Source organism: Plectropomus leopardus, chromosome 1, assembly GCF_026936395.1.
Source record: "Plectropomus leopardus strain MGB_pleo_1.0 chromosome 1, ASM2693639v1, whole genome shotgun sequence".
Taxonomy (NCBI): domain Eukaryota; kingdom Metazoa; phylum Chordata; class Actinopteri; order Perciformes; family Serranidae; genus Plectropomus; species Plectropomus leopardus.
The window spans coordinates 2959303-2978154 of NC_142176.1; the positions used below are offsets into that span (position 1 = coordinate 2959303).

At 38.8% G+C, this 18852-nt stretch overlaps 2 protein-coding genes across 3 annotated transcripts; both read right to left on the reverse strand.

Moving 5' to 3' along the window:
* Nucleotides 1–979: 979 nt before the first annotated feature.
* Nucleotides 980–9698, reverse strand: LOC121940476 (uncharacterized). The gene is made up of 11 exons (XM_088081589.1): nucleotides 9572–9698; nucleotides 7988–8189; nucleotides 7725–7911; nucleotides 6594–6753; nucleotides 5625–5718; nucleotides 5457–5525; nucleotides 4863–4946; nucleotides 4604–4731; nucleotides 3179–3350; nucleotides 2377–2447; nucleotides 980–1482 (listed from the first exon to the last, which is right to left on the reverse strand). Exons 2-11 carry the CDS (start codon nucleotides 8187–8189, stop codon nucleotides 1261–1263), a joined length of 1389 nt encoding a protein of 462 aa, XP_087937715.1. The 5' UTR covers nucleotides 9572–9698; the 3' UTR covers nucleotides 980–1260.
* A 256-nt stretch (nucleotides 9699–9954) lies between these two features.
* Nucleotides 9955–18713, reverse strand: LOC121940088 (uncharacterized). 2 transcript variants are annotated; one of them, XM_088081828.1, is made up of 11 exons: nucleotides 18558–18713; nucleotides 17010–17211; nucleotides 16747–16933; nucleotides 15643–15802; nucleotides 14670–14763; nucleotides 14503–14571; nucleotides 13898–13981; nucleotides 13640–13767; nucleotides 12324–12495; nucleotides 11551–11621; nucleotides 9955–10659 (listed from the first exon to the last, which is right to left on the reverse strand). In XM_088081828.1, the coding sequence occupies exons 2-11, from the start codon at nucleotides 17209–17211 to the stop codon at nucleotides 10438–10440; spliced, it is 1389 nt and encodes a 462-aa protein (XP_087937954.1). In that variant the 5' UTR covers nucleotides 18558–18713; the 3' UTR covers nucleotides 9955–10437. The 2 variants fall into 2 exon arrangements, with proteins under 2 accessions (XP_087937954.1, XP_087937988.1); XM_088081862.1 differs by lacking the exons at nucleotides 16747–16933; nucleotides 18558–18713 and having other exon boundaries at nucleotides 17010–17148.
* Nucleotides 18714–18852: the final 139 nt, after the last annotated feature.

Genomic DNA, 18852 nt, shown 5'->3' on the forward strand with positions numbered 1-18852 from the left:
AGCGTGTGAGACTGCGACTCTGCCCTCTGGTCCCAACTCGGGATCGTCGTGGCTTTGGGCCTCTAATAAACTGGGCCAGATTCCTACAGAGGAGAGCGGCTCCATACAAAGTGGGATGGATGCCATCCCTCCTGGTAAGACCAGGTTTTCAAGTTATTTATTTGTTGATATTTTTTTACATATGCCTTTGCATAATCTAGCATGTAGTGATTGGTTATGATTAACCATCTCATGCCTGGGATGTCGCACGCTGTAAAGCCCTCTGGGGCAAACCGTGTTTTGTGATAATGGGCTTTATAAAAAAAAAACTGACTTGACTTGACTGACACCCGAAACTGAAGACACATGGTGGTTTTTAACTGGATGTTTATAAGAGCTGTCTTTGTGTGGAGTAATAAAACATTGGTGATGTGACCCACACGAGAACCATCATCACCCGACCAAACCAGAGCCATGGCTGACAGAAGAGTTCTCGAGGCTGCTGAGGGCCAGGAGCGCGGCCTTTTCAGTTTTTCATGTCATGTCATTTAAACAAAGACCATGCATAAAACACATTAATCACAAAAAGAGACGGGATGATTCATGCCAGATTTAGCTATTAGCTAGTTTAAGTCTGCAGTCCCTTGGCAGGTACAAACAGGACAAATAACTAGCACTAAATCAATTATTTAATCAGTTCATAACTTAAGTTTGTGCCAAATTTAAAGAATTTCCCTCAAAGTATTCCAGAGATATTGAATTCACAAGAATGGGACAAAAAGTTGAACGGACAGCCTGAAAACATAGTGCCTCTGAACAATCACTGAGGCTAAAACAGGCATGAGATGGTTAATCATTTCCAATCACTGCATGCTAGATGATGTTAAAAATGTCCAAAATCCCAGTGACTTAAAGTCAAGAGATTTGAATACAAAGACTGAAAATCTAGATCTACTGTATCTGCCCATTCAGTGATAAGTGGCAGAGATCCATCAAGTGATTGATTATTACATCTTTAATCAATCACAGATTTCAGGATTATAAATGGCCTCTCCAGCACCAATAAAAACTGAAAATGTACAGAAAACTACATAAAAAAAGGCTATAAGAAATACCCACGCTCCAAATACAAAACAGTTAATGAATACACAGAAAATGTAACCAGAGCTTTAAATCCCAGTGGTCCTTAACTCAAAACATGCATAAATATACCCATAATCCTTTAGTCTCCCATTACAATCACTGCAGCTGAAAGACTGAGTACGAGGTCATCCTGCAGAGTCACTGCAGCAGCATGCTGAGTCCCTGCACAGCGGCACACAGGGCCAGCAGCAGCACTCCTGGTTGGTCTCCTGTCACTATCGCCAGCTCAGACAGCTCTCTCAGAGACTCGTCGGAGGAGCAGAGGAACACAGCGAGCCCGTGGAGCTCCCCTCCTTCCTGCAGAGGAGCAGGCAGAGACTCAGAGAGATGAGCCTGACCGTGCTCCTTCAGGCTGCTCACCTGCAGGAAAACAAGAATCAACAAGTCAAAGAACACAGTGGTGCTTTCTGGGAATTCTTGCCTTCAGATCTGGGATCATGGACACTTTTAGGCTACTTTTCATAGCGATTAGCTGCAGGGTTGTGTGGACAGTGTGGAAGTGCATACTGACTATTTTTTTTTGGTAATTTTTTTAGGTTGGTTTAAAAATCCCTGAGCCTGAGACTCAGGGTGGTCCAGGATTTCCTTATGGAAGTCAATGGGAACAGTCATTTTGGGTCCAATGGCATCACTAGAAGGACCTGGACGATGCAGGTCTGGTGTTTGGCCACTACAGAAATTGGCTTAAAAGCCAAGCGCACTTCCTGAGGTTGTAAATGTTGTAAATTTAGTTTTTACTTTGGAATTTCACGTTTGATTGCTCATCGAATGGATCTTTTGCCCGTTGGCTGTAGTCTCTGAGGTGTGTTCATGAGAAACTTTTTTGGCCACCACACATCTTTAGATTGAAGCATCAAATTGCACAAATTGTTAGCAAATAAACACAAACATAGAGATTACTGATAAACAAATTTAGCATGAATATAATAAATGTATTTACAAAACTAGTATACACACCACTCTTCTCCAGGATTTTTAGATAATTAAAAAAAAATGAGACAAAAAAACAACTAACTAGCCAAAAAGATAACAACAAAACAAAACAAAAAACCAAAACACACAACCCATTCAACTTAGACACCCAGTACAAAGGGTCCTACATTCAGTTGAGGGCAAAAATCATCAAATGGCATTACACTTTTCTACAAATGTTGAATAATAAGGTGACCAAATGCTCATTTCTTAGATCTTTGGTGATGTTTTTTGTATGTCTGGGTCTTTACACACAGTAATCTTAGAAATCAGTGCACTTACCAGCTGGTTGAGGCCTGTCAGTGTGTCAGGGCCGCACTTTGCTATCAGTGACGGCACGCAGTCTGGCAGCTCTGTGGAAAACACAAACTGTTGGTACATGTGGACGGATTCAGACATGTCAGACTACTGCCAGTTATTTACTTTAAAGCAGTACAACTGGAGGTCTGTTCATTTTAACACGATTTACAACGTCTTCTTCCATTAAATTGGTGCAAATCTGTCACAAACATGACAAAAGACCCAATGAGCATCTTGGTAAGAAATGTTCCACAAATTGTAAGAAATTAGGAGATGAAAATTTTCTAGGGAGAAAAAAGATAGAGAAAAACTTTATTTATAAAGATCACAATTGCATATTTAAATTTATATTACTTTTATTATTATTATTATTATTATTATTATTATTATTATTATTTAAGCACTTTTCTTAGGTCATTTCTTTATTTCTTTTTTACTTTTCTCTTTTATTTTTCAATTATCTATTCATTATTCATTTTTCACTTTTTTTTCTTTTTTTGGCTAATTTTTGGCTCATGTCTTCTTTGGTGCTCATTGCTGTCTTCTGATGTTTATGAAAGAAATCAAGCCTATTTAGTCAGGTTATAAAGGGTTAAAAACAGTGAATAAAACAGAGTTGCACCGAGGAAGTTAACAGACAATGTACACACCACAACCAGTCAGACAGCACATTTGCACATTTACCCGTGAAAACACACAAAATTCAATTTTGTTTACAATCTAACCCTTTCACATCCACACAGACAGCATGCACACAGTCAGAGACACTGTCCAGCTGACTCACTGTCCATGGCGCTGGTCAGCAGGTAAACGGCTTCCATGTGAATGTCATATGCTATAATTGCACCTGGGAAGTACATGAAATCTCTGAGCACATGAAGAACAGAAGAGATGGACGAGGACTGAGGCTGCTGCAAAAGCTGCTCCTCAGGCTCAAAGGCACGCCACTGATCCAGCTGAGAGGAGACAAAACCACTTTTTCAATTTTTCTTACATGAGCAAACTAAAACTACTTATAATTAAAAATGACACAATGATTGTTTTCAATTAAAAGTATATTAAAACAACATGAGTCTGCAGCTCTGCCAGGCTGTACGCTGACAGGGCGATGAGCTAAAAACTAACAACAGCTTACTTGCATGCTGATAAATACATAACATGCTGATGTTAAGCAGGTATAATGTTTATCATATTCACTGTCTTATGCTGCATTCACATGTAGGGACAGTGTCCTCTGGACAGCAAAGAATAAACAAACCAACAGTCCAATGAAATAGTAGGACACAAAAAGGAAAGGTGCATGGCGAGGTTGCTTTGGTGATGTTGTATTTTGTTGTAGAAAGGATGGAATCATTTAAAAAAGAGTTTTTAACTGTAATTATCTTGTGTGCTTATTCTGGGAAAGTCAAGTAATTGTTCAGATCACCAATGTTTTCTTATTTTATTGAAGAGCTCTGTAATGTCTGGGTGTATATTCTGTTGCAAAGATGAGCAAAAAGTTAAAATATTTTCACTTTGGACAGCATGCCATCTACCATTACTGTTGCTAGTAAATTCACCGCGTCGCTCTCTCTCCACTAAAATTATATGGTTTTACGTCTATCACCTGATTCCAAATCAACACAGCATTAGTTTGACTTGTCAGCGTGTTAATATTTGCTCATTAGCAGTAAACACAAAGTAGCCGATTTCTGCAGCTGATGGAAATTTCCGTAGTTCTGCAGATATTTAATCATAAACTAAAGATGAGGACGAATATAAATTTTAAGTTCAGTTGTCAAACACTTAATTTTCTGCTCTCTGCTAATTTGAATGCACAAATTTCTGCAGTTTTAATGTCTTTAATTTTGTGAAAATAAAAGTCATCCACTGGCATGGTTAAACACAGCATATCACAGCTGTTGTCCTGATTGTAGCGCACTTGTATTCCAGATTTTGTTGAATAGATGTTGTTATTATGTTAAGATCAGCTATGACCGAAACTCAAATTCACAGCAGAGCTGTACTTATATCCAGGGTTTTTATGTAAATAAATAAAGGTTATTGATTGATTGTTAGCAGAGTGCTGTAATACTTTAGTAGGTGTGTGTTTGGATCTTGGGTCTAATTTGTTCATTTAACCATATCCTCGTCCTGGTGAAACAACAGGGGTGACAGAGGTGTGTGTGTGTGTGTGTGTGTGGAGGTCAGTAGTAAAAATCAGAAATACCTTTTGTTTGAGGAGAGTCAGATCCTGTCTGTCCTCTGAGAGCACGCTGAGACTCTGGAACAGAGTGGACCGAGTCTCTTGGGGAAGATTGGCCAGGTTCTGGAGACGATCTTCGTTCCACCGTAACTCTACAGAAGCAAATACACTGCTGTTAGTAGTACAACAACAGTAAAACATGCATTTTAATATTTGTTTTGGTGACAGACTTATGACTCTGAATTGAAGTGAAGATAAAATCTGCAAAAAAACACACTCATACCTTCCTGAACCTGCTGCAGGGTCTCAAAGGTCTTTTCAGTGTAGTCGTCAGGTTCAAATGATTGTGGATGCAGGACTGGCTCAGCTGATAAGTTAAACACAGTTAAGACTTTCCCATTTTTTCTGAGGAAAATTTGAAGTTGAAACATTAAAACATTCTTGAAAAAAAGATCAAATGGCTTTTGAAATGAAGAGGCTGAAAGACTTAAAGGACTTAACCCTTAGCAACCTGAGCCAATTCACCAAATTTCTTCTTAAGACATGAAAGAGCAACTTAGGAAATTACCCAAAAATTAACAAAAAAAAAAGATGAAAATTACCTGAAAAATTGCAAAAAGAAAAAAAGAAAGTGAAAGTGTAACAAAAACAAACAAAATGACATGAAAAAGGTGCTTAACAAATTTTCAAACATACAGTAATTTCCTCTAGCTTTTTTTCTTTTTGCCCTGAGACATTTTTCCTTTTTTAAAATAAAATATGTTTTCAAAATCTATTGATTTACATTTCTTACCAAATGGCACAAGGAGTCTAGGAGCAGCAAAAAAATGATGTTTATCTGGATTTCAAAGAGTTTAAGTGGTTTTACATGTTTCACCTGAAAGGGCATGGCGGGTAAACGGTTCCTCTTCATGATGAGAAAAGGAGCAAAGCCGAAATGTAGTTCCTGAAAGAATGAAAGAGCAATTAATTATTAATAAACTGGAATCCTATCAATATCTGAAAAAAAGGCAAATGGTGCACAGTGATAAACTGCGTTTCTTACCAGTCTCCTCTTTCCTGAATTTTAGCTCATTGAGCTTGTAGGCATAAGTGTGTCCGGCTGGTACAACAAAAGAATTGTTGTCCTTTATCTTTCCCTGATTAAACAATAAATACAGCTGTAAACACACAGACGTAACCAGACATCTTTCCATGACCTTTAACTACTTCAACCTAAAGCAAGTTTTCCAATAAACAAGGACCAAACCACACATCGCAACTTAGAAACACAAAGCAAAATGCACAAACACCATAAAACTGTCAGTTTTAATTACAGATCACGATTATCATTTTTTTCAGATGGTAATCATGTTGAGTTGTTTTTGTTGTTGTTTGTCTCTGATGGCTGAGGTCTATTCCTCTTGAAAACAAACAAAGCCAGTTAAAATATATAATAAAGCAGTTTAGTGTTGAAAATCAGTGTTTTTCTGACACTGTTCAGCTTCTCCCCGAGGGGCTGCTAACTACACTGTATGTTGCAAAAAACGTAAATGTCCCTATTTGAAGCAAGTGTTTGGTTTGTCTGTTCTGGGCTGTTGTAGCTCCGTATGTAGACATGAACAGCTCATTCAAATGCAACAAAAACATGCAAATTCTGAAATCCCACATACCGAACACTTAAATACTGTATGAAAATTCATCACATAAAATCATCAAACTGAAGGAAACGCTAAACTAACAAACTCGCTAACCAATTAGCTGACTAGAGCTAGCTCGACTACCTCAGTCAGCACAAAACTCTCGTCTTACAAGACGTAAAGAGAGAGAGAGAGATGTGTGGCCGATGTGGCTAATGTGATGGATGCTCCTCCTAGGACAGCGGTGTGTGTGCTGAGGACAGTCAACAGACGGATGTCCCTCCAGGTGTTGGACCTTGAATGAATTCCAGGCCTCAGACCAGAGGACAGATCGCTCCTCTAAACACTCATCATCATAATTCTGCATATTTCAAACCTTTGTCTCTCATACTCACCCCCAGTAAGACATTAAACACACTCCAACGTGCTTCACAGGAGCCATCCGCTCCAGTTCTTCCACAAAGGGCAACATCCTCTGTGTTGAACACGATCTTATTGACAAAACCCAGCACCTCTCCCCTCTTCAGTTCGGGCATGAGGAGGGTGTTTATCTTCCTGCAGGTGAGACATGAAGCAGATGATGAGAAACAACTGAAGTTTTCTTTCTGACTTTCATGTCTTCCATGAGGGTAAAGGAGCAGATTTACACTGTGAGAAGAAGATCTGAACATTACAGCACTTCTGCAGGGAGACATCATCTGAAGATGCCTGAAAATAAATGTGTGTGAAACTATTTAATTCATTGCTGTGTAATGTGGGCTTACTGACTTTATCTTTAGTACCAGTATCAACAGAGTTCACAAACATGTCATTGTTTAAATGGTCATTTGTTCAATATCTGTTCTCATGTTCAATGTGTCAAATTCTGCCTCTTTGTCAGTGATTTTGGTGTCAGATACTGGTGCAAGAATTGCATCTATCATGGAGGTACGATATGTCACCGTGAGGTGTCAGTTTGAAATGCTGTTGGTAGCAATGGTAGAAAGTTCATAAAGGACAGGTGGACTAGGAAGTGGATGGGTCCAACAAACCCTGGTCTTTCACCCCGGACCCGTTGTTCGCATCCTGTGTGAATGTTGAGTCAAACCATTGTTTTTTTTAAACCTAACCACATGTTTTTCATGCACAAGGAAGTAAAGTAAATTGGAGGTGTTGTGAGTTATTTTTGAAAAAGATATTTTGCTTTTAACAAAAAGACACTGAAGTGTATTATGAAAAGACATAATGTTCTAAACCAGCATAAACTGACACACCACTGCTGAACGTCAGCAACAGATGCAGGAGGGTACCTGAGGCATCATATGTTGACATGAAGAGCACTGACCAAGTGGTGATATTTGGAGTTGGAATGAGATTGTGTTGAAATAGCAACATGCCAGCAATGCGTCTGACCACAACTTTGGGTGCAGGAACATTTGCTGCTGACACAATGTGGGCGCTGACTGTTAGGAAGACAATTGTGTCAGTCTGAAACTATCTATGACAGTTTATCACAATAGAGTCACAAGAGAAAGACAGAGGCATACTGGTCACGATATTTCTCCTTCATCTTGCGAATGTCGGCAGTCTTTTCTTTAATGGTGACAGATGAAACTTCTTGTTCACTCTGTGCTTCTGCACTGACTTTAGCTGAAGCCACTTCAACACCTCCTTGTACGCCGGCGCTCACAGACCTCTGGCCACTGTACTTGTAATCCTTGATGACGGTTCTTTCTGGAAAGAATCGCTGATACTTTCAGTCCAGTATTGACAGGTGGAGATTGTATTTTGTGTGCAAATGTGTACATACCTGAAAAATCAGAGAAGTCAGCGAATACTGGGACAAGATCTCCAAGACTGAGACTCATCACCTCATAATCATAACAAAATGAGCCCCTCTTCTTTTTGACCAGTGTCAGGAGATCCACCTTCTCGGCTAAATTCGGTTGGTAGATGAGGGTTTTTTTTGGTTCCACTTGACTGAGAACCTCACGAAGATGTTGCTGAAACATCTGTGTACAGACACAGTCTTCAGTCAGTAAGTACCAGATTACAGCCTCAATCTCAAGCAACTAGAAAATTTGAAATCCTGAAAGTCAGAATTTAAAATGATAAATACAGCAAAACATAAATATAGGCGCAAACAAAGATTCCAGCACTCAGGCCAGCATGGACTGAGAGCTGCGAATGCTTGAGACCTTTAACCGTTCAAAACCTCTGCACGAAGGACAACCAACAAGTTTTATGACAATGAGACAGAGGCTTGTTCATTCACGTCCAAAGCTCTACTGAGCCAGGCCCTTCTTTGGCAACACTGTTAAATTCATCGATTGCAGAAACATTTTGGGGACATGATTTAATTGTTCACTTAAAAAGTAACCACCAAGTTTGGTCATGATTGGTCTAATAGTCTTGATTCATGGCCAAATTTTGTGCCGGGACAATGCACCTGTTTGGAACTGGTGGTGCCCCCTATTGAGCACTTTCAAAATAATTTCACATATATACCTAAGATTTGTTATGGACCATATCCTGCAAGTTTTATAATGATTGGACAAACAATTTTTGATTCATAGTCTGATTTGTGTTATTCCAAGCACATTTTTTGTACTTGTTGCACCCCAACAGGCCTGAATGAAACATTCAGAGCATATTTTAGGTACTTTCTGAGGGAATATTCGGCAGGTTTCATGATGATTGGCCCAAGTGTCCTGGAGTAAGGTCTATTTATGTGCGATGCTAAAGTTCATTGGTCATTATCTTCAAAACATAACAAGACATCAACAACCTTCAAATAACTTGTAATGAGCTTTATCCAATAATGATCCACAGAAAAGTTGGTACAAATCAAACCTACGGTTTGGGAGATGTCAAAGATGTGTTTTTTTTTTTTTTAATTTCCGCAAAACTTGTAGCTTTTCTGTGTCATTTCTCAAGTCAGCCTCACCTATGATGTGACAGATGTGGCCTTTAAATCTCCTGGAAATGTTGTAAAATCTGAGAAATGTCTTAAAATCTCTGAATTCTGACAAATGTGCTACAGTCTTAGACATGTCCTAAAATCTTAGAAATGTCCTCAAATTCTTGAAACACCCTGAAATCCTGGAAATGTCATAAAATCCTATCAATGGGGCTATCCCGACTGCCCCCTGGCCTCCTGTCATTTTGTTAAAGCTCCTCCAAAGCAAAGCAAGTTGAGTATCACCACTGTAATTATCACAAAACTTTTAACCAACCATACGGTTAACAAAAATATTCAAATACATTTTTTTCACTGATTTTAATCTTCCGTTTGCAAATCTCAACGGTCACATCCATGATTTTTCAGGCTGATGAAATACTCTCCCTGGCATGTGGAGAAAAACATGGAAAGAAAATGGATTTTATGCCTTACCGTGTTGGATTACGAGATTTTAGCACAGCAGCCTCCTCAGTGTTATGTGTCACATCTGAAACTAAATTCAACTTATAATGACAGTTTGGCAGGAAATGAAATAGAGGTGGTTACATACTGCCAAAAGTAACAGAATTCTAGAGAACTTGGTTACAACACACCCATCCCCCCCGCCCCCCAGACTTCACAGACACAGACTTCATAGATTTATTCTTTCAGCTGTAATCATGAAAGTGAAACTGACTCACACTGCAACTAAAGACACATGTTGTTTTTTAACTGGATATTTATAACAACAATCTCTGTGTTTGACACATCAACAGATGCAGACCCACACAAGAACCATCATCACCCGACCAAACCAGAAGCCATGGCTGACAGGATAGTTTTTCATGTCTTTATTTAAACAAAGACCATGCATAAAACACATTAATCACAAAAAGAGAAGAGATGATTCATGCCAGATTCAGCTATTAGCTAGTTTAAGTCTGCAGTCAAGTCAAGAGATTTGAATACAACGACTGAAAATCTCAATCTACTGTATCTGCCCATTCAGTGATAAGTGGCAGAGATCCATCAAGTGTCTTGATTATTACATCTTTAATCAATCACAGATTTCAGGATTATAAATGGTCTCTCCAGCACCAATAAAAACTGAAAATGTACAGAAAACTACACAAAAAAAGGCAATAAGAAATACCCACGCTGCAAATACAAAACAGTTAATGAATACACAGATAATGTAACCAGAGCTTTAAATCCCAGTGGTCCTTAACTCAAAACATGCATGAATATACCCATAATCCTTTAGTCTCCCATTACAATCACTGCAGCTGAAAGACTGAGTACGAGGTCATCCTGCAGAGTCACTGCAGCAGCATGCTGAGTCCCTGCACAGCGGCACACAGGGCCAGCAGCAGCACTCCTGGTTGGTCTCCTGTCACTATCGCCAGCTCAGACAGCTCTCTCAGAGACTCGTCGGAGGAGCAGAGGAACACAGCGAGCCCGTGGAGCTCCCCTCCTTCCTGCAGAGGAGCAGGCAGAGACTCAGAGAGATGAGCCTGACCGTGCTCCTTCAGGCTGCTCACCTGCAGGAAAACAAGAGTCAACAAGTCAAAGAACACAGTGGTGCTTTCTGGGAGTTCTTGCCTTCAGATCTGGGATCATGGACACTTTTAGGCTACTTTTCATAGCGATTAGCTGCAGGGTTGTGTGGACAGTGTGGAAGTGCATACTGACTATTTTTTAGTTTTTTTTGATTGGTTTAAAAATCCCTGAGCCTGAGACTCAGGGTGGTCCAGGATTTCTTAGTGTTAGTCAGTAGGAAGATTCATTTTGTGTCCAATGGCATCACAAGAAGGACCCGGACGATGCAGGTCTGGTGTTTGGCCTCTACAGAATTTGGCTTAAAAGCCAAGCGCACTTCCTGAGGTTGTAAATTAGTTTTTACTTTGGAATTTCACGTTTGATTGCTCATTGAATGGATCTGTTGTCCACTAGCTGTAGTCTCTGAGGTGTGCTCATATGCAACTTTTTTGGCTGAGGCACTTCTTTAGATTGAAGCATCAAATTGCACAAATTGTTAGCAAATAAACACAAACATAGAGATTACTGATAAACAAATGCAGCATGAATATAATAAATGCATTTGCAAAACTAGTATACACACCACTCTTCTCCAGGATTTTTAGATAATTAAAAAAACAAAAAATGAGACAAAAGAAAACAAAAACAACCAACCTACCAAAAAGATAACAACTTACAAAAAAAAAAAAAAAAAACGCACAACCAATTCAACTTTGACACCCAGTACAAAGGGTCCTACATTCAGTTGATGGCAAAAATAATCAAATGGTGTTACACTTTTCTACAAATGTTGAATAATAAGGTTACCAAATGCTCATTTCTTCGATCTTTGGTGATGTTTTTTGTATGTCTGGGTCTTTACACAGAGCACTGGTCTCAAAAACCAAACTCACCAGCTGGTTGAGGCCTGTCAGTGTGTCAGGGCCGCACTTTGCTATCAGTGACGGCACGCGGTCTGGCAGCTCTGTGGAAAACACAAACTGTTGGTAAATGTGCACAGATTCAGACATGTCAGACTACTGCCAGTTATTTATTTTAAAGAAGCACATCTGGAGGTCTGTTCATTTTAACATGATTTACAATGTCTGTTCCATTAAATAATTTCTGTCAAAAACATGACAACAGACCCAATAAGCAACTTGGTAAGAAATGTTCCACAAATTGTAAGAAATTAGGAGATGAAAATGTTCTAGGGGGAAAAAAGATAGAGAAAAACTTTATTTAGAAAGATCACACAATTGCATATCTAAATTTACATTACTTTTTAATTATTATTATTATTTAAGCACTTTTCTTAGGTCATTTCTTTATTTCTTTTTTACTTTTCTTTTTTCCTTTATTTTTCAATTATCTATTTATTATTCATTTTTCACTTTTTTTTTGCAAATTTTTGGGTCGTGTCTTCTTTGGTGCTCATTGCTGTCTTCTGATGTTTATGAAAGAAATCAAGCCTATTTAGTCAGGTTATAAAGGGTTAAAAACAGTGAATAAAACAGAGTTGCACCGAGAAAGTTAACAGACAATGTACACGCCACAACCAGTCAGACAGCACATTTGCACATGTATCCGTGAAAACACACAAAATTTAATTTTGTTTACAATCTAACCCTTTCACATCCACACAGACAGCATGCACACAGTCAGAGACACTGTCCAGCTGACTCACTGTCCATGGCGCTGGTCAGCAGGTAAACGGCTTCCATGTGAATGTCATATGCTATAATTGAACCTCGGAAGTACATGAAATCTCTGAGCACATGAAGGACAGAAGAGATGGACGAGGACTGAGGCTGCTTCAAAAGCTGCTCCTCACGCTCAAAGGCACGCCACTGATCCAGCTGAGAGGAGACAAAACCACTTTTTCAATTTTTCTTACATGAGCAAACTAAAACTACATATAATTAAAAATGACACAATGATTGTTTTCAATTAAAAGTATATTAAAACAACAAGAGTCTGCAGCTCTGCCAGGCTGTACGCTGACAGGGCGATGCTTTGAGCTAAAAACTAACAACAGCTTACTTGCATGCTGATAAACACATAACATGCTGATGTTAAGCAGGTATAATGTTTATCATATTCACTGTCTTATGCTGCATTCACATGTAGGGACAGTGTCCTCTGGACAGCAAAGAATAAACAAACCAACAGTCCAATGAAATAGTACGACACAAAAAGGAAAGGTGCATGGCGAGGTTGCTTTGGTGATGTTGTATTTTGTTGTACAAAGGGTGGAATAATTTAAAAAGGAGTTTTTAACTGTAATTATCTTGTGTGCTTATTCTGGGAAAGTCAAGTAATTGTTCAGATCACCAATGTTTTCTTATTTTATTGAAGAGCTCTGTAATGTCTGGGTGTATATTCTGTTGCAAAGGTGAGCAAAAAGTTAAAATATTTTCACTTTGGACAGCATGCCATCTACCATTACTGTTGCTAGTAATTTCACCGCGTCGCTCTCTCTCCACTAAAATTATATGGTTTTACGTCTATCACCTGATTCCATTAGGAATTAGTTTGACTTGTCAGCGTGCTAATATTTGCTCATTAGCAGTAAACACAAAGTAGCCGATATCTGCGGCTGATGGAAATTTCCGTAGTTCTGCAGATATTTAATCATAAACTAAAGATGAGGACGAATATAAATTTTAAGTTCAGTTGTCAAACACTTAATTTCCTGCTCTCTGCTAATTTGAATGCACAAATTTCTGCAGTTTTAATGTCTTTAATTTTGTGAAAATAAAAGTCATCCACTGGCATGGTTAAACACAGCATATCACAGCTGTTGTCCTGATTGTAGCGCACTTGTATTCCAGATTTTGTTGAATAGATGTTGTTATTGTTAGCAGAGTGCCGTAATACTTTAGTAGGTGTGTGTTTGGATCTTGGGTCTAATTTGTTCATTTAACCATATTCTCATCCTGATCAAACGACAGGGGTGACGGAGGTGTGTGTGTGGAGCTCAGTTCTAAAAATCAGAAATACCTTTTGTTTGAGGAGAGTCAGATCCTGTCTGTCCTCTGAGAGCACGCTGAGGCTCTGGAACAGAGTGGACCGAGTCTCTTGGGGAAGATTGGCCAGGTTCTGGAGACAATCTTCGTTCCTCCGTAACTCTACAGAAGCAAATACACTGCTGTTAGTAGAAAAACAACAGTAAAACATGCATTTTAATATTTGTTTTGGTGACAGACTTATGACTCTGAATTGAAGTGAAGATAAAATCTGCACAAAACACACTCATACCTTCCTGAACCTGCTGCAGGGTCTCAAAGGTCTTTTCAGTGTAGTCGTCAGGTTCGAATGATTGTGGGTGCAGGACTGGCTCAGCTGATAAGTTAAACACAGTTAAGGCTTTCCCACTTTTTCTTAGGAAAATTTGAAGTTTAAACATTAAAATATTCTTGAAAAAAAATCAAATGGCTTTTGAAATGAAGAGGCTGAAAGACTTAAAGGACTTAACCCTTAGCAACCTCAGCCAATTCACTAAATTTATTTTTAAGACATGAAAAAGCAACTTAGGAAATGACCCAAAAATGAACAAAAAAAAACCAAAAACAAATGAAAATGACCTGAAAATTTGCAAAAAGAAAAAAAGAAAGTGAAAGTGTAACAAAAACAAACAAATGACATGAAAAAAGATGCTTAAAAAATGTTCAAATATACAATAATTTCCTCTAGCTTTTTTCTTTTTGCCCTGAGACATTTTTCCTTTTTTAAAAAAAATATGTTTTCAAAATCTATTGATTTACATTTCTTACCAAATGGCACTTGTGAAAGGAGTCTAGGAGCAGCACAAAAGTGATGTTTATCTGGATTTCAAAGAGTTTAAGTGGTTTTACATGTTTCACCTGAAAGGGCATGGCGGGTAAACGGTTCCTTTTTATGATGAGAACTGGCGCAAATCATGACAGAAGTTCCTGAAAGAATGAAAGAGCAATTAATCATTAATTATCTGGAATCCTATAAATATCTGAAAAAAGGCAAATGGTGCACAGTGATAAACTGCGTTTCTTACCAGTCTCCTCTTCTTTGAATTTTAGCTCATTGAGCTTGTAGGCATAAGTGTGTCCGGCTGGTACAACAAAAGAATTGTTGTCCTTCATCTTTCCCTGATTAAACAATAAATACAGCTGTAAACACACAGACGTAACCAGACATCTTTCCATGACCTTTAACTACTTCAACCTAAAGCAAGTTTTCCAATAAACAAGAGAACCAAACCACACATCGCAACTTAGAAACACAAAGCAAAATGCACAAACACCATAAAACTGTCAGTTTTAATTACAGATCACGATTATCATTTTTTTCAGATGGTAATCATGTTGAGTTGTTTTTGTTGTTGTTTGTCTCTGATGGCTGAGGTCTATTCCTCTTGAAAACAAACAAAGCCAGTTAAAATATATAATAAAGCAGTTTAGTGTTGAAAATCAATGTTTTTCTGACACTGTTCAGCTTCTCCCCGAGGGGCTGCTAACTACACTGTATGTTGCAAAAAACGTAAATGTCCCTATTTGGAGCGAGTGTTTGGTTTGTCTGTTCTGGGCTGTTGTAGCTCCGTATGTAGACATGAACAGCTCATTCAAATGCAACAAAAACATGCAAATTCTGAAATCCCACATACCGAACACTTTAAAACTGTATGAAAATTCATCACATAAAATCATCAAACTGAAGGAAACGCTAAACTAACAAACTCGCTAACCAATTAGCTGACTAGAGCTAGCTCGACTACCTCAGTCAGCACAAAACTCTCGTCTTACAAGACGTAAAGAGAGAGAGAGAGATGTGTGGCCGATGTGGCTAATGTGATGGATGCTCCTCCTAGGACAGCGGTGTGTGTGCTGAGGACAGTCAACAGACTGGGATGTCCCTCCAGGTGTTGGACCTTGAATGAATTCCAGGCCACAGACCGGAGGACAGATCGCTCCTCTAAACACTCGTCATTATAATTTTGCATATTTCAAACCTTTGTCTCTCATACTCACCCCCAGTAAGATACTAAACACACTCCAACGTGCTTCACAGGAGCCATCCGCTCCAGTTCTTCCACAAAGGGCAACATCCTCTGTGTTGAACACGATCTTATTGACAAAACCCAGCACCTCTCCCCTCTTCAGTTTGGGCATGAGGACGGTGTTTATCTTCCTGCAGGTGAGACATGAAGCAGATGATGAGAAACAACTGAAGTTTTCTTTCTGTCTTCCATGAGGGTAAAGGAGTAGATTTACACTGTGAGAAGAAGCTCTGAACATTACAGCACTTCTGCAGGGAGACATCATCTGAAGATGCCTGAAAATAAATGTGTGTGAAACTATTTAATTCATTGCTGTGTAATGTGGGCTTACTGACTTTATCTTTAGTACCAATATCAACAGAGTTCACAAACATGTTATTGTCAAAATGGTCATTTGTTCAATATCTGTTCTCATGTTCAACGTGTCAAATTCTGCCTCTTTGTCAGTGATTTTGGTGTCAGATACTGGTGCAAGAATTGCATCTATCATGGAGGTACGATATGTCACCGGGAGGTGTCAGTTTGAAATGCTGTTGGTAGCCATTGTAGAAAGTTCATAAAAGACAGGTGGACTAGGAAGTGGATGGGTCTAACAAACCCCGGACTTTCACCCTGGACCTGTTGTTCGCATCCTGTGTGGATGTTGAGTCAAACCATTTTTTTTTTTTTAAACCTAACCACATGTTTTTGATGCACAAGGAAGTAAAGTAAATAGGAGGAGTTGTAAGTTAATTTTGAAAAACATAATTTGCTTTTAACAAAAAGAAACTGAAGTGTATTATGAAAAGACATAATGTTCTAAACCAGCATAAACTGACACACCGCTGCTGAACGTCAGCAACAGATGCAGGAGGGTACCTGAGGCATCATATGTTGACATGAAGAGCACTGACCAAGTGGTGATATTTGGAGTTGGAATGAGATTGTGTTGAAATAGCAACATGCCAGCAATGCGTCTGACCACAACTTTGGGTGCAGGAACATTTGCTGACCGTTAGAAAGACAATTGTGTCAGTCTGAAACTATCTATGACAGTTTATCACAATAGAGTCACAAGAGAAAGACAGAGGCATACTGGTCACGATAATTCTCCTTCATCTTGCGAATGTCGGCAGTCTTTTCTTTAATGGTGACAGATGAAACTTCTTGTTCACTTTGTGCTTCTGCACTGACTTTAGCTGAAGCCACTTCAACACCTCCTTGTGCGCCGGCGCTCACAGACCTCTGGCCACTGAACTTGTAATCCTTGATGACGGTTCTTTCTGGAAAGAATGGCTGATACTTTCAGTCCAGTATTGACAGGTGGAGATTGTATTTTGTGTGCAAATGTGTACATACCTGAAAAATCAGAGAAGTCAGCGAATACTGGGACAAGATCTCCAAGACTGAGACTCATCACCTCATAATCAGAAGAAAATGAGCCCTTCTTCTTTTTGACCAGTGTCAGGAGATCCACCTTCTCGGCTAAATTCGGTTGGTAGATGAGGGTTTTTTTTGGTTCCACTTGACTGAGAACCTCGCGAAGATGTTGCTGAAACATCTGTGTACAGACACAGTCTTCAGTAAGTAAGTACCAGATTACAGCCTCAATCTCAAGCAACTAGAAAATTTGAAAGTCAGAATTTAAAATGATAAATACAGCAAAACATAAATATAGGCCGCAAACAAAGATTCCAGCACTCAGGCCAGTATGGACCGAGAGCTGCGAATGCTCGAGACCTTTAATCGTTCAAAACCTCTGTACGAAGGACAACAAACAGGTTTTATGGCAATGAGACAGAGGCTTGTTCATTCATGTCCAAAGCTCTACTGAGCCAGGCCCTTCTTTGGCAGCACTGTCACCTTAAATTCATCGATTGCAGAAACATTTTGGGGACATGATTTAATTGTTCACTTAAAAATAACAACCAAGTTTGGTCATGATTGGTCTAAATTTTGTGCCGGGACAATGCACCTGTTTGAAACTGGTGGTGCCCCCTATTGAGCACTTTCAAAATAATTTCACATATATACCTAAGATTTGTTATGGACCATATCCTGCAAGTTTTATAATGGTTGGACAAACAATTTTTGATTCATAGTCTGATTTGTGTTATTCCAAGCACATTTTTTGTACTTGTTGCACCCCAACAGGCCTGAATGAAACATTCAGAGTATATTTTAGGTACTTTCTGAGGGAATATTCGGCAGGTTTCATGATGATTGGCCCAAGTGTTCTGGAGTAAGGTCTATTTATGTGCTATGCTAAAGTTCATTGGTCATTATCTTCAAAACATAATGAGACAAATAACTTGTAATGAGCTTTATCCAATAATGATCCACAGAAAATTTGGTACAAATCAAACCTACGGTTTGGGAGATGTCAAAAATGTGTTGTTTTTTTTTTAAATTGCCACAAAACTTGTAGCTTTTCTGTGTCATTTCTCAAGTCAACCACACCTATGATATGACAGATGTGACCTTTAAATCTCCTGGAAATGTTGTAAAATCTGAGAAATGTCTTAAAATCTCTGAATTCTGACAAATGTGCTATAGTCTTAGACATGTCCTAAAATCTTAGAAATGTCCTCAAATTCTTGAAACACCCTGAAATCCTGGAAATGTCATAAAATCCTTTCAATGGGGCTATCCTGACTGGCCCCTGGCCTCCTGTCATTTTGTTAAAGCTCCTCCAAAGCAAAGCAAGTTGAGTATCACCACTGTAATTATCACAAACCTTTTAACCAACCATACGGCTAACAAAAATATTCAAGTAATTTTTTTTCACTGATTTTAATCTTCCGTTTGAAAATCTCAACGGTTACATCCATGATTTTTCAGGCTGATGAAATACTCTCCCTGGCATGTAGAGAAAAACATGGAAAGAAAATGGATTTTATGCCTTACCGTGTTGGATTACGAGGTTTTAGCTCAGCAGCCTCCTCAGTGTTATGTGATTCACATCTGAAGCTAAATTCAACTTATAATGACAGTTTGGCAGGAAAAGAAATAGAGGTGGTTACATACTGCCAAAAGAATTCTAGAGAACTTCGTTACAACACGTCCATCCCCCCCACCCCCCAGACTTCACAGACACAGACTTCATAGATTTATTCTTTCAGCTGTAATCATGAAAGTGAAACTGACTCACACTGCAACTAAAGACACATGTTGTTTTTTAACTGGATATTTATAACAACAG

Excerpts from the sequence above, each read along its gene's own strand:
- LOC121940088 (XM_088081828.1), bottom strand. The coding sequence starts at position 17,211 with ATGTTTCAGCAACATCTTCGCGAGGTTCTCAGTCAAGTGGAACCAAAA. Across the intron at positions 15,803-16,746 it reads AAGGAGAATTATCGTGACCA|GAAGATAAACACCGTCCTCA; the intron begins GTATGCCTCTGT and ends TCTCACCTGCAG. Across the intron at positions 13,768-13,897 it reads CCTGCAGCAGGTTCAGGAAG|AGTTACGGAGGAACGAAGAT; the intron begins GTATGAGTGTGT and ends TTGCTTCTGTAG.
- LOC121940476 (XM_088081589.1), bottom strand. The coding sequence starts at position 8,189 with ATGTTTCAGCAACATCTTCGTGAGGTTCTCAGTCAAGTGGAACCAAAA. Across the intron at positions 6,754-7,724 it reads AAGGAGAAATATCGTGACCA|GAAGATAAACACCCTCCTCA; the intron begins GTATGCCTCTGT and ends TCTCACCTGCAG. Across the intron at positions 3,351-4,603 it reads TGACTCTCCTCAAACAAAAG|CTGGATCAGTGGCGTGCCTT; the intron begins GTATTTCTGATT and ends GTCTCCTCTCAG.